At 43.6% G+C, this 20,624-nt stretch overlaps 1 protein-coding gene across 2 annotated transcripts in view; it reads left to right on the forward strand.

The window, feature by feature from the left end:
• Positions 1 to 20,624, forward strand: part of CCDC88A (coiled-coil domain containing 88A) — a 1,055,351-nt gene that overhangs the window by 675,148 nt on the left and 359,579 nt on the right. For both annotated transcript variants that reach the window (XM_069234179.1, XM_069234180.1), the window contains exons 18-19: positions 1,950 to 2,126; positions 20,320 to 20,481. In XM_069234179.1, the coding sequence (XP_069090280.1) occupies positions 1,950 to 2,126; positions 20,320 to 20,481 (339 nt within the window). The remainder of the gene's footprint in view (positions 1 to 1,949; positions 2,127 to 20,319; positions 20,482 to 20,624) is intronic.

Below are 20,624 nucleotides of genomic sequence, written 5' to 3' on the forward strand. Positions count from 1 at the left end.
TGGTTGGAGGCAAAGCCCTCCTGCCAACCTCTTGTGCGCGCAGCCAAAGGCAAGTATACACGCTCAGGTAAGAGCAACAAGCTTACAAACTTGAGTAAAATGTATTTGAGATAGACTTAGGATTTTAACAACTTCATACACTGTCTATATCATAAACAGTGACCAATACAAAATACACATGATCACAATCAGGTATTGGTGCGTCAGAGAGACCAGACCAATACAGGGCTTAGATTGGTGCTTACGGTGTGGAAGTCTTGTCCTTCATGGTGCTGGTCAGTGGGAAGCAAAGAGTTGATGTTTGATGGAGGGCATCAGATTCAGGTGAGGAAGGATGCAGACTATAGAAGAATTTAGTACTTGGATAGTCTCACCACATACAAATGTTAGGTTTATGTCATGAGCAAAGGAGCAACATTTGCATGTGGCCCAGTGACTGAGGGTGGAACCAACAACATAGTTTTCAGCGGCTTCTATGAGATAGGCGGCAGCTGCAACAACTCAAACAAAGCGTAAGTCCTGCCAGCACTGTATTGAGGGTGGCGGAGTACAAGGTGACAGGTGCTGAAGGTCATGCCCAGCTGGGGGTTGGCTGGCCGTGATAGGGTTGGGCACAGGTTGTCTCAAATGACAATGTTGATTACATCACTTTATGACATTATTTATAACACCACAGTCACCTACATCATAGAGTTACTGAGTGTACACATGAGGGCCTGTAGCATGGACCCTTGACAGCAAGTGTGATTGTGCATGTTGAAGATTATATGGTGCACCATATACAAACCACTTACATATGGGGTACAGGTATTACTCCATGTTAAGCAAGCTGAAAGCCGATCACACCCAATGTGCATTGCAGAGGTATGTTTGACATTAGGTTGTGGCTTAAAGCCAAAACCTGTTCCAAAAAATCTGTCCGACATGCCAAACCTTCTGTTGACAATAGATTATCCACCAGTGGATACGTGGGAACATGCCCATGTTAAATAGTTGTAATACAGTCATCTAGAAATATTCTATGTAGCAAAGGTATCTACTGGATGTGAATGTTTATTTCCAGAATTTGGCTTAAGATTGTGAGGTATTGCAGATTGTTGAATATTGTTGATTGTAGGGTGGCAGTTTGCCATTTCAGGATGGTGTGTAGTGTATTTTACTAAACTGCAATATGAAAATTGCTTTCATAGTTCCTTAAGAGAGCTTTGCACACAGTATCACATATACTGTGCTCTACCTGTTGTATGCACCCTTTCTCTCTGGAGATGCACAGTTTTAACTCCTCTATTCTTGAAATAAAAAAGTTAATCATACTCGTTTTTATCCAGTATTTTAAGAGTTTGCTGGAGAGTGTTTATAGTGGTACAGCATAGATTTATTAGGAATAATCTACTCACCATCAAAGTAATTTTATCCTTCACGTGTGTCCTAGCTTTCTACAATTCTCCCCTTGTGAATACATTCCTCATCAGAGGAAAAAAGTATAGGGAGGTGAAGGAAGCCTTGGACCGCTTATATCTTAAGTATACATATTCTACAGATTGTTTTAGAGCTAATGGTGGATCACTAACGAGGACCCCTCAAGAGTGTGATGCCTGCAAGCTTTCTTGGTTGTAGCCGCATAGTTATCCTACACATTTATCTGAGAAAAATGTGCATTGAGAATGCCAATAAAGATACCATAGGTCTATTGGAGTATGTTTGATAGACAGTATGAAGGCAAATATATTATCCTTAGCTTGCTTCTTAAACACATCATGTATTTTTGTTTTTCTGTGGGGTTGCAGTGGACAGTTCCACTTGTTTTACCTTTTGATGAGATCTAATACAAAGAAATAGATATTATTCTCATTTTGTAATGCCAAATAAATGTTGTCATTCTGCTTGTAATTGTTTAACACTGTATCACACAAATAAATATATGTATAATTAATTAATTTTTTTAATAGGTAAAAAAAAACTATGAAGCTCTCAAACAGAGGCAAGAAGAAGAAAGGTTGTCGCAGAATTCTCCACCAAGAGCTGGTGAAGGAAATAATTCTGTGAATAAGTGGGAGAAAGAAAGTCAGGAAGCTACTCGAGAACTGCTGAAGATGAAGGATAGATTAATTGAAATAGAGCGCAACGTAAGTTATTTCACAATCTTCTAATTTTTATTTGTATGTTTTTAGTCATTTGTGCATTCCATAAAAGGTGCCATTTTTTAGCTTAGTGGCCATATATACGCTTGTAGATTACTGATTTTCTAACAATCAGAGATTTGCTAGTAGTCCCTAATGTATTACTTTCTCGCATTAGAGTAAATACTTGAGATGGTTCCTGCACTGTATCATTTTCCCTTCTAACTATCATTGTAACCTTGTTCAACTAAAAAATAGTGATTAGTTATACGGGTGTGTTGTACAGTGTCCTTTCATGAAGCTGCTAGCTCATGTATAATGGCACTAAAAAATTTGCAAATGCCTTGAGTACATATTTATTGTATTTTTTTCAGACCCTACAACTTACATCTAATGAACTAGGTATTGACTTGCATGCAAGTCTAGACATAGCTTCCTGATCATTGTTGGTGGAATTTGTATTGTGTTCAGAACCCACCGATATTCATTAGACTTTGGCCTCATTATGAGTGTGGCGGACGGCCACATTAAAACCCTGGCAGTCAGACCGCCAAAGAACCACCAGCACCACCAGGATCCATGATCCCAGTGGCCTGGCGGTGCTGTAGCTCGTAATCCGCCAGGGCAGAGCTGCATGTAGTAATGCCCTGCGGATTACGACCTTGTTCTCAGCCAGCCTTTTCATGACGATGCCTTTTCATGGCGGTTCCTTTTCATGGCGGTAATGCCGCCATGAAAAAGCTGGCAGAGAACAGGTGCGGGGGCAGCCAGGGTCCCCCTGCACTTGGCATGGGCAGTGCAGGGCCCCTCCTGCCCGGCACCATCGCAGTGTAAACTGTCTGCTTTGATGTGAACATTGCGAGGGTGCTGGTGCACCCTGTAGGCTACAGCATTGCCGCTTTACGATTATGAGCCGGAGACAATGCTGTAGGCTGTTTCTTACTAGGCTGGAGGCGGAAACTGATCTTTCCGCCCGCCAGCCTAGCAAGAAACTCTTAACAACTCCGGCTGGATGGTCGTCACAAAGGTGACTTAGAAGATTGGCCCTCTGTTCCCCAGCATTGAACATACCTGTAGGAAAATGGCTCCCTGACGCAGTTACGCCCCACTTTTTGCCTGATATTGATGCTGACTTGACTGAGAAGTGTGCTGGGACCCTGCTAACCAGTCCCTAGCACCAGTGTTCTTTCACTAAAAATGTACCATTGTTTCTACAATTGGCACACCCCTGGCACACAGATAAGTCCCTTGTAAAAGGTACCAAGGGCCCTGTGACCAGGGAAGGCCCCTAAGGGCTGCAGCATATGTCGTGCCCCCCTAAGGGACCCCTCAACTAACACATGCACACTGCCATTGTAGATTGTGTGTGTTGGTGGGGAGAAAAAGGCAAAGTCGACATGGCATCCCCCTCAGGATGCCATGCCCACAAAATACTCCCTGTGGCATAGGTAAGTCACCCCTAAAGCAAGCCTTACAGCCCTAAGGCAGGATGCACTATACCACATGTGAGGGCATAGCTGCATGAGCAATATGCCCCTACAGTGTCTAAGTCTATTCGTAGACGTTGTAAGTACAGTGTGGCCATAATAAGTATATGGTCTGTGAGTTTGTCAAAATGAACTCCACAGCTCCATAATGGCTACACTGAATACTGGGAAGTTTGGTATCAAACGTCTCAGAATAATAAACCCACACAGATGCCAGTTTTGGATTTATAAAAAAATGCACATAGAGGGCATCTTAGAGATTACCCAATCCTTCAGTGGAGGACTGACTAGTCTTTGCCAGCCTGCTGCTGAGAGATGAGTTTCTGATCCCCTGGGGTGAGGGCCTTTGTGCCCTCTGAGTCCAGAAACAAACCCTGCTCTGGGTGGAGGTGCTGCACACCTTCCCACTGCAGGAACTGTAACACCTAGCAGTGAGCCTCAAAGTCTCAGGCTTCATGTTACAATGCCCCAGGGCACTCCAGCTAGTGGAGATGCCCGCCCACTGGACACAGCCCCCATTTTTGGCGGCAAGTCCAGGGGAGATAATGAGAAAAACAAGGAGGAGTCACCCACCAGTCAGGACAGCCCCTAAGGTGTCCTGAGCTGAGGTGACCCCTGCCTTTAGAAATCCTCCCTCTTGATTTTGGAGGATTCCCCCAAAAGGAATAGGGATGGCCCCCCCTCCCCTCCGGGAGGAGGCACAAGAAGGGTGTAGCCACCCTCAAGGACAGTAGCCATTGGCTACTGCCCCCAGACCTAAACACACCCCTAAATTTAATTTAGGGGCGACCCTGAACCCAGGAAATCAGATTCCTGCAACCTTAACAAAGAAGAAGGACTGCTGGCCTACAAGCCCTGTAGAGAAGACGGATCCCTCCATTGAAACCAATACAAAGCCCAACGCCTGCTTTGCACACTGCACCCGGCTGCCCCTGTGCCGCTGAGGGTGTGTTTTGAGTGCCTACTTGTGTGTCCCCCAGTGCTCTACAAAACCCCCCTGGTCTGCCCCCCCCCCTCCTCAGCATCCCCCCTGAGGATGCGGGTACGTACCTCTGATATATATATATATATATGTTCCGTGGCATGTGTAGCTGCAGATACACAAGCTGTGCACTGTTCCTGCCATCTAGTGTTGGGCTTGGAGTGTTACAAGTTGTTTTTCTTCAAAGAAATATTTTCGAGTCACGGGACTGAGTGCCTTTCGGCTCCATTGCGCATGGGCATCAACTCAATCTTAGATTTTTTTCTTTCCGCTATCGGGTTCGGACATGTTCCTCTTAGCTCCGGTTATTCGATTCAGAAGACTTCACCGAAAATCATCGGTATTGTTCTCGATTGCGCCCCATCTTGTATCAACACCTCGGCACCGGCGAAACACACCTTTGGTTGCCCTTCGGGGCACCTGCGCCCATCCTGGGCCTGGTCGGCCCAACCGCAAGAAGCGTCGAAGCCTCATGGACTGGACCCCGTTCCGATTCTGCCCTCAGTGCCACGCAAAGTATCCATACACAGATCAACATCGGGTCTGTAATCTGTGTCTGTCACCAGATCACTGAGAGGATACTTGTGAGGCCTGTAGGTCCTTCCGTTCCATGAAGACCTTGAGGGATCGAAGGGCAAGACAACTACAAATGGCATCGAAGAGCACGGAACACCTCGACGCCGAAGAAGAGGAGATGGCCCCTACAAGCCTTCTGCACCAGAGGACACTACTGCATGCACACAGGTTGTTTTCAGGGCAGCTGCTTATCATGGGGTGGTTATGCATACTGAGCCCCTAGAGGAGGATTTCTTGTTCAACACTCTGTCTTCCACTCACTCTAGATACCAGTGCCTTCCCATGTAGCCTGGAATGGTCAAACATGCAGATAAAATTTGTAGTGAGCCGGTCAAAGTTAGAGTAATTACTCCACAAATTGACAAAAAGTACAAACCTGCTCCTACAGGCCCAGACTACATCACACACCAACTTGCTCCAGATTCAGTGGTGGTGAGTCCGGCTAGAAAAAGGGCTAATAGCCAGTCCTCAGGGGATGCTCCTCCAACTGATAAAGAGAGCAGGAAGTTTGACGCCGCTTGCAAAAGAGTGGCAGCACAAGCCGCAAACCAATGGTGAATTGCGAATTCGCAAGCACTTCCTGCCAGAAATGAGAGAGCCCACTGGGATGAGATGCAAGAACTCATCCAGCACCTCCCAAGAGAGCATCAAAAGAGAGCACATCAGGTAGTAGAAGAGGGACAGGCCATAAGTAACAATCAGATAGGGTCTGCCCTAGATGCTGCTTATACACCAGCAAGGAGTGTAAATACTGCCATTACAATAAGAAGGCATGCATGGTTACGCTCTTCTGGTTTTAAACCAGAAGTCCAACAGGCAGTACTTAACATGCCTTGGGATAAGAAACACTTATTTGGGCCTGAGGTCGGTACGACCATAGAGAAGCTGAGGAAAGACTCAGATACTGCCAAAGCTATAGGAGCATTATACACCACACCGTATAGAGGCTCTTTTCACAGGCCACAGTTTAGAGGGAGATTTAAACCACAATTCTCTGAAGCTTCTACCTCCCAAACAAAGCAGGGACAACAGCAGCAACAATATCAGAGAGGGGGGTTTAGAGGATCCTATAGAGGACAATATTTTAGATGCAGAGACAAGTTCCAAGCCTCAAAACAAGCCACTACACCATCCAAGCAGTTACTTCTTTCCCACCCCTCCACCCCACACATCTCCTGTGGCGGCAAGACTACAACAATTCCACTCTCATTGGCAAAATATCACAACAGACAATTGGGTGTTATCAATTATCCGCAATGGCTATTGCCTAGAATTAATCTCCACCCCTCCAAACATTCCACCACGTTACCACTAATTGTCCCCAGAACACAACGTTCTGTTATAGCAGGAGGTACAATCTCTACTACTAAAACAAGCAATAGAATTAGTCCCACATTCTAAGCAAGGAACAGGAGTATACTCACTACACTCCCTCAGTCCCAAAAAAGATGGCACTCTAAGGCCTATCCTAGATCTTAGGCCTCTCAATCTATACACACTGTCAGAATATTTTCACATGGTAACTCTGCTGGATGTCATTCCACTACTACAGCAACAAGATTACGTGACTGCTTTAGACCTCAAAGATGCGTACGTCCATATACCCATCCATCCAGCTCACAGAAAATACCTCGGGTTTGTCATAGCAGGAAACCATTACCAGTTCAAAGTTCTGCCATTCGGCATAACAACAGCTCCAAGATTGTTTACAAAATGTCTAGCAGTAGTAGCAGCCTACTTAAGAAGGCAGCACATTCACGTCTTTCCATATCTAGACGATTGGCTAATAAAATCAAGCAATTTTACACAATGCCAACAACACACTCAGTATGTAATAGAAACCCTAGATTCACTAGGGTTCACTCTAAATTACTAGAAATCTCGCCTTTAACCAGCACAAGTACAACCTTGCCTAGGTGCTATTCTCAATACTCAAAAAGCCCAAGCATGCCCAAATACACAAAGGATACAGGCTTTCCAAAATCTCATACCACACATACAGCCAAATCAACAATACACTGTAAGATTTATCATGAAGATTCTAGGAATTATGGCATCTTGCATATGATAGTATCACATGTAAGACTCAACATGAGGCCTTTACAACAATGCCTCTCACAACAATGGTCTCAGGCACAAGGTCAGTTGCAAGATCTAGTGTTGATAGACTGCCAAACGCACACGTCTCTTCAATGGTGGAATCTCAGCAATCTAATGAAGGGGCGGTCAAGACCCTGTGCCTCAGACCATAATAACAACAGATGCATCAATGATAGGTTGGGGAGCCCATCTCAATAACATACCATTCAAGGGGACTGGGATTCCAATCAGAAGAAATTTTGCATAAAACATTTAGAATTATTAGCTGTGTTTCTTGCCTTAAAAGCATTTCAACCCCTTCTGAAACAGACAACATGCCAACCATGTATTACCTCAAAAAACAAGGCGGGCACATTCATCTCAACTGTCCCTACTAGCCCAGACAATATAGAAATGGGCAACTCACAATCACATTCATCTGTTAGCAGAATACATTCCAGGAATACACAATCAGCTGGCGGATCTCTTAAGCAGAAATCATCAACAGACACACGAATGTGAGATTCACTATCATGTACTTCAAAAGTACTTTCAAAAGTGGGGAACACCAGAGATAGACCTATTTGCAACAAGCGAAAACGCAAAATGCCAAAACTTCGCACCCAGACACCCACATCCCCTATCCAAGGGCAATGCTTTATGGATCAATTGGTCAGGGATATTTGCTTACGCTTTTCCCCATCTCCCACTCCTTTCCTTTCTAGTCAACAAACTACGCTAGACATCTCTCACCATGATACTTGTAGCCCCAACATGGGCACGTCAACATTGCTACACAACACTCCTAGACCTGTCTGTAGTACCACATTCCAAACTCCCAAACAGACCAGATTTGTTAACACAAAACAAAAGTCAGATCATGCACCCAAACCCTAGTGCTCTCAATTTAGCAAATTGGCTCCTGAAGTCATAGAATTTGTATACCTAAAAATTCCATCAGAATGTATGGAAGTACTCAAGCACGTAAACCTGCTACTAGACAATGTTATGCTAACAAATGGAAAAGATCTGTTTAACACTGTCAATCTAAAAACATAGATCCACTTACAGCATCAATACAGGATATTGTATGCTATCTACTCCATTTGCAAAAAAAACAAATTTAGCTTTCACACCCATCAAAATTCACCTTACTGCAAACTATTCAACACACTTCTGTGTTCAGAGTTCCTGTTATTTAACCTTCATGGAAGGATTAAAACACATTATTCCACCTAGAACACCAATTATTCCTACTTGGAATCTAAATATTGTACTTACCAGACTCATGGGCCCACCGTTTGAACCCATGCACTCTTGTCAAATTATATTTTTGACATGGAAGGTTGCCTTCCTTGTAGGTATTACCTCATTACGAACAGTTAGTCAAATACAAGCATTCCCTCTTGAGGAACCTTTTTTCCAAGTACACAAACATAAAGTTGTACTTTGAACAAATCCTAAATTTCTCCCAAAAGTAGTATCTCCTTTTCACATCAACCAAACAGTGGAATTGACAGTCTTCTTCCCACAGCCTGAATCAGTTGCAGAAAGAGCCCTTCATACGCTGGACCTCAAGAGAGCACTTATGTACTATATAGACAGAACTAGAGATTTTCGGAAAACAAAACAACTTTTCGTTGCTTTTCAGCAATCCTATCTCTAAACAAGGGTTAGCAAGATGGATTGATAGATGTATACAAACATGTTGCATTAAGGCAAAAAGACAACTTTTGATCACGCCTAGAGCACATTCTACAAGAAAGAAAGGTGCGTCTATGGCATTCTTAGGAAACATACCAATAGCTGATATATGTAAAGCTGCCACATGGTCAACTCCTCATATATTTACAAAACATTTTTGTGTAGATGTATTTTCAAAGCAAAAGGCCACTGTTGGCCAAGCTGTCTTCAGAACATTATTTCACAACTTCAACTCCTACAGGCTAACCACCACTTATTTTTGGGGGTATTAACTGCTTTGTAGTCTATGCATAGCATGTGTATCTGCAGCTACACATGCCATTGAACGGAAACTGTCACTTACCCAGTGTACATCTGTTTGTGGCATGTAGTGCTGCAGATTCACATGCACCCTTCCCGGAAGCCTGTAGTCATTTAAGTTTATCATTTCTACATATGTAGATACATTTACGTTTGCATGGACATCTTTATATTCTTATACCCTATCACTCCTTCGTTCACCCTTTGCGGGAAAACAGAGAGGATGAGTCACTCGATCCTGTGACTCCAAAAAGACTTCTTCGAAGCAAAATAATTTGTAACACTCTAAGTCTAACACTAGGTGTCGGAATAGATATGTATAGCTTGTGAATCTGCAGCACTACATGCCACGAACGGATGTACACTGAGAAAGTGACATTTTCCATATTTATATATATATATATGTAATTGTTGCTGGATTCTCCTCATTTCATTTGCCTCCTTCTTTCTTCTATTGGCATTCTACAATGGATGAACAGTTGTGAAAAAATGGCATTTTAAATGAACGCAAGACCTGCAAACAGAAGATGATTTGGAATTATGCCCTGCAAGAGTCCATCTACTGGTTGTGCTCTCTTCATTTACCTAATTGGGATATAGTTGACACATTTGCTGCAAAGTATGCTTCCATGACTTGAAGGTGATGCATCTTCAAAGAACCTTTTCCCTTTCAGGTAACCCGCCAAAGTATTTCCTGCCTATGCCTCACCTGCCACCAGTAGGGGTAAGAGCAGACTTCTTACCCCAAAAAAGCATATTCGTCAAAGTTTACACACTTGATTATGAATTTGGCTGATGTCAGATCCATCTACTTACACAAAAGCAGAATGCAACGTCTCACCACCACTATCATCGCCATCACTATCATTGTCAGTTGCTATAGCGCCTCAGTGGCAAACTGTGAGAAGGAGGAGCGGGTGGACGCTGGGGAGTAGATTCTTCTGATGGAACAGCCCATCACAAAATGTTCTGCAGTTTTGGATCGTTCATAGATTCAAATGCTTGAATCAACCCTGTTGTCAAGCTGGGAGTCTCACAGCAGATATAATGAGAAGTACAGTGTTGAACATATACAGAAAAGCTTTAACATAATCATAACAGCAGCCTCTCCATATCATAATAAAACACCCAAACTTAGCCAGTCAAAGTTAAGCATAGTTTTCACCTCTCCTCACCCAGGCTAGCAAGGTCAGATTTCAAAGGAAAAGAGTAAAGTAGTTCAGTTCTTTTTTTTTTTTTTTTTTTTTTTTAAAAGCCTTATTTAGGGAGGAGGGTAGACTGCATGTGAATCTGTGAATGGTATCAATATTGAAGAACCTCAGTTACACGTAAGCTTTTGTTTCTGCAGTATTGGATCTTTCATAGATTCATATACTTGAATCAGAAAAGCAAGTTATAAACAATAATTGATTATTAAAAGCGGTAGGAGGGAAACAAAGGCTAAATAGTCTTACTGTACTAGAATAGATGATGTAGGAACTCTGGACCTACTGCAGCATCTCTCTGTGATGCTGAGTCCAGGCTGTATTGCTGCGTAAATGTATGTGTATTTTTTCATGTTGTTCCTCTACGTATGCAAGTGAAGAATATACCAGCAAAGAGTGCCGTAGATGTAGACACACTTCTTGTAGAATGAGCTTTAACTTTTCCTTGTAAATGGTAACCTGCTTCTTTATGACAGAAGCCTAATGCCACAGACACCCAGCAAGGTATACTCTGTTTTGACAGTGATCGTCCTTTATGAGGGTGACTATATTCTATGAGTAACTGATCAGATGTTCTGATTTATTTTGTTTTCTCAATTTAAAATTTAAACATCTTATGATATCCAAAAAGTGAAGTGTTCTTTCAGCTGCATTAGTTGGATTTGGGAAAAAGGTTTACAGAGCTACTGGTTCATTCAAATGAAATTCTGATGGTACTTTAGGTAAGAAATATTGGTTAGTTCTCAAGATAACCCTTTCCAAATTAAACGAAAGGCTCTTTTGTTGTGAAGGCTTGATTCTCTCTTAACAAAAGTGCTACAATGAGATATATTTCAGTATTGTCCTGTGAATGACCTCAAAGGTTTTCTTCATTAATTGAACCAATGCCGTATTCAGCATTGATGATAGAGGTGGATGTCTTACTGAAATAAAGACTCTTAAACAGCCTTTAAAAGTTCCTTTATAAGTCTGTTAGACAAAGGAAATTGTTGGTTCCATATCCTTTTCAAAAGAGAAATAGCAGCAGAATGAACCCTAACTGAAACATGACTAAGACCCAAATTCGCTAGCTGCAGAAGAAAATTTGCTGAGACAAGGGAGATATTGGGATTAATTTGTTCTGAATACACCAACTGCAAAAATGTTTCCATTTTATAGCGTACATTTTACTTGTGGATCCCACTCTGGTTTTAGATACTATTGTTTTACAGTCTTGTGCAATGTCTTAGAAATGGAATACGGGTGAAGAATTTGCCCATTGTGGTGAGACAGTAGATTCAGTGTTTATATGCATTGCTGCTCTGACAGGAGAAGCAACTGCTTACAGCACTGAAGAACTTCAGCTACAGGTAAGCAACTTTTTTCTTCTCTCACAAGATTGGAAAGATCAACCCTTATTCAAAGTAAAGAAATCTACCTGGAGAATAAGGTCTGCATTGACGAGCAGCAGAAAATTTAATCAGATACAACTCACCCAGCTCTCAGGGAGAAGAAGGGGAATCAGCTGGAGATATTAATTACCAAACGAAGAAGCAGATCCCTAGCCACAAACTGCATTAGTAGCACGTTTAGTAGTACCACAGTAATACTACTAAAGTACTACAAAATGCTGTTTGTAAACCTATGAGTGTAAATCTTAACCTCCGCCTTGCCTGTCTTGTTTTTTTGGGAGAGATGCTCACACATGTAAGTTTTCTACTTAGTAGTAAATGTGAAAGGTACCAAGGAGAGTGGCTGAGAGAAGGGGCATACTTACTGCTAAATGGAAGGGGGTATAGGGAGGGATAAGGAAGGAGGTTAAGGAGAGTTAGGTAGGGGTTTACAGAGGGACATCCATCCACACACAAGAAAGTTGCTGTTCACAAGTTGTAGTTCTAAAGTTGCTACAGCCAAAAAGGGCCCGAAAACAATAGCTAGAGTAAGTCCAGCACCACACATGGCCAACCACTAGTACTGCAACATGGAGGAAGGGACATAAATAAAACCCCATAGAAAATAATGTTAAATTACATTAATTTAAATAACTAAAAATATAATTAAATATGATTTGATGTAAAAGCAAATAGTAAACTAAAACATGTATTATTTAATTTTAAAATATTTTAACAGTCTTTTGTGCTTTCATAAATGAATGCAATATTACTTTTTTTAAATATAATTAGATTGCTTTTACCATATTCTGTAATTCACTTTTAATGATTATTAATGCATAAATAATTGCTTTTAATGTAGATGGGAATTTAGTTTCTTAACTTTAGAATCATAATTTAATTTAATGTATTTAAATTAAATGTTTAATTTGCTTTAAAGGTCATAGTGCTGTAGCATTTTTTTCACTGTGTTCTACATTTGCAATTAATATATCCAATTCACATTAATATTTAACATAAAATATTTTTGCTATTTTTGTTTGAGTTTAATAAACTTTTTTTCTTTTCTCTATACTTCACCGCAGGGAGACTTCACAGCTGGGACAGAGATCTTCCTATTGTGAAAATGTAAAAAGCATATTTAAATTCATAATAAACTAGTAAAAATATATTTTGTTAACTGTTTTTCTAAACTAATTTTATATATTTCAAATGTAGAACAAAAGACAAGGTTACAGCACTATTAACTTAATTTAGAATTATTTCTTTATTTAATTCAAATGTACTAAATTACTATTATATTATATGATGTTTGTATTCAAAAATAGATTTCCACATAAAATGAACACATCAATTTGTTATTTTACATTAATAATTATTAAAAGTGATTTATAAAATTAAGTGAGTTTTAATTGCTATTGTTACATTAATTAATTAAATTCATATAAATATGTGTTTGATGGCATGAGTAGCTGCAGATACACATGCTGTGCATAAGTGCGCCGTCTAGTGTTGGGCTCAGAGTGTTACAAGTTGTTTTTCCTCGAAGAAGCCTTTTTGAGTCATGAGATCAAGTGACTCCTCCTCTCGGTGATAGTGCGCGTGGGAATCGAGTCCAGGGTTAGATTGTTTTCTTTCCGCTGTCGGCTTCGGACGTGTTATCTCTCGCTCCGGTAGATCTTGGTTTGGTAGTATCTGAACTTCTCTATCATTCCTCTAAACGTCGGTATCGTTTTTCGATGGTGTTTTTCTGACTATACTCAATCCGATTGTATCACCGGGATCGATTAAACACCCTTTCAGGTGACCGTGCCTTTCTCGGGCCTACTTCGACACAGGCTGATGGATCGAAGTCCGTTTTGCTTTTGCCCTCAGTGCCACGCCAAGTTCCCCTACACTGACCAACACTCGGTGTGCAACCTCTGCCTCTCTCCCGATCACAAGGAGGAAACCTGTGAGGTGTGTTGATCCTTCCGCTCCAAGAAAACTCTGCGGGATCAAAGAGCTCGTCGGTCAGAGATGACACCCAAGTCGACAGAACAAACAACCGACTTTTTTTGGTCAGAAACAAGCTCAGACTGCAGTTTCCAACGCGGATTCTGATTCAGACCGTGACTCTGATGGGGACAGCCATGTGATTCCAGCGGCGCAGTACTTGAGTACACCAGCCCCTTCCTATCACCATAAAACATCAAAAAAGTTGTCACAACTGGTCTTGAGTCCACCACTGCTTGCCGGCCATGGTCGGACCCGAAAAATACATCTCGATGACCAACCCTCGGGTTCGGCATTGAAAAAGACCAATCCACACCTGTTTCGGGATCAACTCGAAGAGTGGAGGCTTCCACATCAGAGCCAAAACATCCATCTTCCACCTCGGAGCTGAAACAGCCAACATCCATTTCGGAGCCACAAAAGCTTCCATCCGTTTCGGAACCGACATTCTCAGCCCGATTAAAACATTTGGTCTCCAAGCTTTCGGAACTCAAATCTGTGGGTAAGAAATATGTTCCAATTGCAGAAGAATCGTCAGACATTAGGCCCATACTTGAAGTGATGGATGATAAACCGCGCAAAATCCAAATCCATAAGTATACTGGAAGGATAATTGCTTCTCCCCCTTCTACAATAAAAGCAAACTATCTTCCCAAGAAACATTAGAAGCTGGACCTTCACCTGGCAAGACTTTTCAAACACAAGGAGAAACCGAAGGCAGTACATCATCTTTCACCATCACATTCCCTTTGCTTTTCACTTCTCCACCACCTGATACTCGACCACCTTCACCTACACAACTTTCTACGCAATACCCTGCTTCTTCACATGGGGATGACTTTGGTGACAGTCCTTACAATAAGGATGGACAGGGTGACAAAGTGGGACAGAAGGGTAGCATTCAGGGGGGTCTCATTTCCTGGCAGGGGTCTTGGAAATGTTCTCTGTCTTGTTCCTGCATCTCGGACCGTTTGCGGGGTGGTTCTCCATCTGCAGGGGGTGGGGTGCTGGTGTCATGTTCCTGTGGCAGTGCCTCCTGTCCACTAGCGCCAGCGGAGGTGGAGGGCTGTTCATCATCCAGGCTAGTGTCAGGGGCCACTTGTTGTGCCACTGTGTCCCTCCTGGTGTTGACAAGGTCTGCCAGCACCCCTGCAATGGTGACCAGAGTGTTGTTAATGGACTTCAAGTCCTCCCTGATCCCAAGGTAGTGTTCCTCCTGCAGCTGCTGGGTCTCCTGAAACATGCCCAGTACTATTGCCGTCGTCTCCTGGGAATGATGGTAAGCTCCCATGATGTTGGAGAGGGCCTCGTGGAGAGTGGGTTCCCTGGGCTTGTCCTCCCCCTGTCGCACAGCAGTCCTCCCAGCTTCCCCGTTGTCCTGTGCCTCTGTCCCCTGAACCGTGTGGCCACTGCCACTGCCCCCAGGTCCCTGATCGTCCTGTGTTAGTGGGGTTGCCTGGGTTCCCTTTAGTGGTGGACACACTGCTGATTGACGTGTCCTGGGGACAGAGGAATGGGCCAGCTGGGTGAGTCCTGTGCTGGTGTTTCCTGAGGGGGGAGGGTCTGTGGTGGCTTGTGACAGTGTCAGGGGAACCGACTGTCCCGAGGTCCCCGATGGGCCGGGCTGGTATCTTGATCCAGTTGTGCAGAGCTGCTGTCATCACTGTGGGTCTCTTCTGTGGGGGGACTGGATATGTCTGGCACGTCCTGTCTGGTGACGTTGGGTAGGGGTCCTGTAGGGGTGTAAAAGCATGATTATTGCATTTGTGTGTGTCATCGTGTGCAATGGGTGAGTGACCCTGTACTCCAGTGCTTGCATTCTTGGTTTGGTCCTTGTGTGATAGTTGGTTTGGGGTCTGTGTGGGTATCTGTAGTGGACATGCTTTGGTGATGGGTTTCCATGCATTGGTGTTACATGCAGGGCTTGTTTTTGGGATGTGTGGGTTGTGTTTTTGGGGTATCTGTGGGTTGTTGGGTGATGGGTGTGAGGGTAAGGGTGGGGTATGTGATGGCATGCAGGTAGGGTGGGGGATAAAGTAGTAAAGATTTGCCTTACCAGAGTCCAGTCCTCCTGCCACTCCTGCGAGGCCCTCAGGATGCAGTATTGCCAAGACTTGCTCCTCCCATGTTGTTAGTTGTGGGGGATGAGGTGGGGGTCCACTGCCAGTCCTCTGTACAGCAATCTGGTGTCTGGAGACCACGGAACGCACCTTCCCCCGTAGGTCGTTCCAATTCTTCCTGATGTCATCCCGTGTTCTTGGATGCTGTCCCACTGCGTTGACCCTGTCGACAATTCTCCGCCATAGCTCCATCTTCCTTGCAATGGAGGTGTGCTGCACCTGTGATCTGAATAGCTGTGGCTCTACCCGGACGATTTCCTCCACCATGACCCTGAGCTCCTCCTCAGAGGGTGTTGTTGAGGTACCATGATGTGGTGTGGGAGATGTGTGAGATGGTGTGTGTTGTGATGTGTGAGGGGATGTGTTGGTGTGTGTTGTTTGAGGTGTGTGAATGTTGTGTAAGTGATGGTGTTGTGTGTCTGTGGATGCTGGTGTTGTTTAAGGTAGTGTCTCTCTCTGTCAAAAAACAACAAGAGAAGGGGCCAAAAAATGGGATGTTTGGAGACAGGACTCCTGGTCCCGTGTGTGAAGCTCCCAGTACAGTATGAATCAAAAATTGCACACACGATTCCAAAAAAAGAGAGAGTTCCTTTTAGACCGATAGGTTCTGCATACCAAGGAAAAGATTTTTCTTTTGAAGCACGAGCCCTCACTCACCTACCGGTGACATGCTTCATCATAGGGCTGTGCTCCTCGTCAGGCTGACGCTGCAATGCCTGACGGGCCCCACGTGGGGGCTCTTTGCCGGAGATCTTTAGGAAGAAAATGCACAACCGGTCAAAAGAATTCGAGGATTGGTATAATAATGGTTAAAAATGCCTAGAGGTAGGGTATGATCATAGATTTAATTCAATGTTAGTACCTCTGGCAAGATTAAAAACAATAAATAGGGATATAGTAAAATAATGTCTACACTCCCCATAAAAAAAGAATTTCCTATTACAGCTACTAACTCTCACATTGGGGAGTAGTAAACATGAAACAAGTACACACAGGACCCCCTGTGTTACTCTACATCATAGGTCAACATGTTTCTCGCTAATTTATGGTCAATAAATGATCTTACGCGATTCGTCAGGACCTTAAAGACGTACCTAATCCTTTAAATACTTGGACATCCCATATTAGGGAGAACAAAGTCCACAAAAAATTAAATGTAGGGCCTCTCTCTGGCCTGCATTCAAATTTCTGGTAGGAAGGGTTTGTGGGTGATGTGGGTGTGTGTTTTATATTGGATTGGGTGTGTGGGTGTGGTGTGTGTATGTGTATCAGGTGTGTGTATTTCGAATTGCCCAATGTGGTTGTGTTTTGTAAATGTGTGTGTATTTTGAGCACGGCAGTGTGTATTGCCAATGGTTTACCGCGGTTGAAAGACCGCTGTGTTGATTCGTGGGTCGTGATAGAGTGGGCGTATTCTTGTTGGCGTGACTGTGTCGGTTTTGTTATCACCAGTTTATCACTGACCTTTGGTGTGGCGGACTTGTGTGGGTGTCTGTATTGTGGCGGATTCCGAGCTGTGGGTCGTAATACCTGTAGCGGAATTCCAGGGCCGCAGCAGTATGTTGGTGGTCTTCTGTACGGCAGTAAGCGGGATTTACCACCAGGGTTGTAATGAGGGCCTTTTTGTCTCATTAGAAGATGTTATCTCTCCCAGTCACATACTGCATATTTGGTGCATACATTATTCAGTTACCACTGAATAGTCTGAACCCACAGAACGTATGACTGTTTAAGCTCCACACTAACCTTGTCCCTCCCTTTTCAAGTTTAAGTTAGCTTACCCAAAGCACTCTACAAAAGTTATCACCATCATGTTCGAGTAAATATATGAACAGTGCTTTCCAAAAAGAGGTCTGCCATTGATGCTACCATTATACCTTACAGATTATGACACATAGGGCCTCATTATCAGTTTGTCGGTCAGGCGAGCAGACCGCCAATTTTGCGGGGAGGCGCCGCTGTCATGGCAGTGGTGTTCCCTCACAAGCATATTACAATGTTCCTGTTGGGCTGACCAGCAGGAATATTGTATTACGCGTTCCCACTGGGTTGTCTGGTAGGAACAGTGCTACAATATTGGCCTCGGCTCATTTAAGGGAGTGGCTTAAGGGACTGTCTTGCAAAACAGTGCGCATTCTGATGGTACTGGGCAGAATGGCCCTGCACTTCCATGCCACTGGCATGGGCAGTGCAGGGGGCACCCCTGTGACCCTTGGCACTGGCTTTCCGCCAGCCTTTTCATATCAGGGTCCCTGCCATGGAAGGGCTGGCAGAAAGCTAAGTTGTAATCAGCCAGTCTGGAACCATGTTCCTGGCAGGGACAGCAGTCCTCTGGTGGGTCTACCTGCCCAGGTTGTAATGTGACAGTCGGACCGCCGCACTCCAGGCAATCTGACTATCACAACAAGTTTGGTGGTCCTCAGACCGCCATGCAGGGGGCCCCCCTGTGACTCTAGCTTTCCACTAGCCTTTTCATGCAGGGTCCCTGCCATGGAAGGGCTGGTGGAAAGCTGAGTTGTAATCAGTTCTTCCAGAACCATGTTCCTGGCGGGACGGCGGGACGCTTGTGGGTCTACCCGCCCAGGTTGTAATGTGACAGTCAGACCGCTGCAGTCCAGGCGGTCTGACCATCACGACAAGTGTGGTGGTCCTCAGACCGCCACACTCGCAATGAGGCCCATCGTATTCACTTTAAAAGTGAAGTATTTATTTCATCCTGAAGCCCTGCTCCTTGAGGTCGGTATTAGTGAGCCTATGATGATATAAATGATGTTAAAACAAGTAAACTTCTTTAGCATTCCTTGTCCATAGAAGTTAATTATTCTTGTGTAAATTGCGAATGTTTTTGTTGGTTTGCTGCATTCTCCCTGACTCCCTAGAGCCATCGGCTGTTTACCTGGAACCTCAGGTATCTCACCAGATGTTTTCTCACTCCCCAACCATTTCCATTCTTTCATTCTTTTGTGCTTCTGGGTCTGCATTTGTTATGGCCAGTGTTGCTTCTGCACATGTGCAATCCTCTGGTGGACCTGAAAAAGACATGGTTGTTCTCTCCAAAGACTTCATTTTGCCAGGGAACCTTTATTGTGTATTTTATTTCCATGTCTCCTGCGCTTCATACCTTCCATATATTTTTTAGGTTGATCTGCTGTGTGTCATTTAGGAACATACGAATCCTGGGGCCCACTAGCAGGATTGGCCCATTTTGCTGAGCAAGATTGTGGGGGTTATTCTAACTTTGGAGGAGGTGTTAATCCGTCCCAAAAGTGACGGAAAAGTGACGGATTTACCACCAGCCGTATTACGAGTCCATTATATCCTATGGAACTCGTAATACGGCTGGTGGTATATCCGTCACTTTACCGTCACTTTTGGGACGGATTAACACTCCTCCAAAGTTAGAATAACCCCCTGTGTCTCTGTCCCTGAAATTCAGCATTTATAACAGCCCTACCTAGGGCATGTAGTGAGGTGCTACATCTCAGAGGCCTGTGCGCTGTTACTTTTGAAAAGAAGTGTGAGAAGTCCTTAGATTTTATATTTGCTTTTATCCAGTCCCCTAGAAAATCTCACAATTTCTTACTCTTTTTCTAGTAGACTTGGCACCTAAATAGTATACCTGCACAGATGCTCTTTAGCTCTTTCCATACTTTATTCCAGCATGTGTTTCCCGTCTATTACTCCGGACATTTGGGTCAGCACATTGCTACCTACAATTCCAGTCCACCAACCATACCCTTCTCTGCGGTCGACCACCGCCAACCCATGAGGATCTGTCATCCTGGTGGTGGCGCTGGTCACCTGCCAGTCTATGATCCTGGCCGTGGCAGCGGTCACCTGCCAGTCTGACCTGGTTCATAATCTGGCAGTTGGACCGGCAGGAGTGCAGCGGTCCGACTGCCACTTTGAATTTGGCAGTTTCAAGACCCCCAAACTCGTAATTAGGCCCTATATCTCGTGTTCCTCAGCTTTGTGTGAGAAAGAAAACTGTGTTTTCATGGACTGCGTTCTGGCTGAAATCTCATGTTCGAGTAAGTATATAGTGGCATCAGTGTGTTCAAGCATCCAGTCCTGTGTTTTTGACCCATATGATTTCAGTCAGCAACCAGATTTTATGTATGACTAAGCTACTTCCACTCACTCCTACATCAGGTCATGCCATCTTAATTTTCATGCTTCAGCCAAAAGTTTTAAGTAATGTTTAAACTTTTTTTGTGAAGTTGGCCTTCCATGAGCCAAGTGGTTGTTTGTGTGTAAGTTTTGCTTCTCCCTTCAGCGTCTTCTTTGTTCTGTGATGACAAGTTCTACATTCAATTTTATTATTAAACTGTGTGTAGCTAATACATCCTATTACATTCTATTTTTTTTTGTATTTTTTAAGAATGCTACACTACAGGCAGAGAAACAGTCACTGAAGACTCAAATGAAACAACTGGAAACTCAGAACAATAATCTGCAAGCTCAGATTTTGGCACTTCAGAAGCAGACTATTTCTCTGCAGGAACAAAGTACAATCCTTCAAACTCAGAATGCCAAGCTCCAGGTTGTGCTTTAACATTTTATTTGTTGATGTGCAAGTTGTGATAAAATATTTACCTTTTTATGTATTTTGGGTCTTGATTGATGCTGTCAAGGAATGTATTAAATTTTCTTGGCCCTTCCCTTCCAGTAGTCACCTCCTGCTTT

Source organism: Pleurodeles waltl, chromosome 5 (genome assembly GCF_031143425.1).
Source record: "Pleurodeles waltl isolate 20211129_DDA chromosome 5, aPleWal1.hap1.20221129, whole genome shotgun sequence".
NCBI lineage: Eukaryota > Metazoa > Chordata > Amphibia > Caudata > Salamandridae > Pleurodeles > Pleurodeles waltl.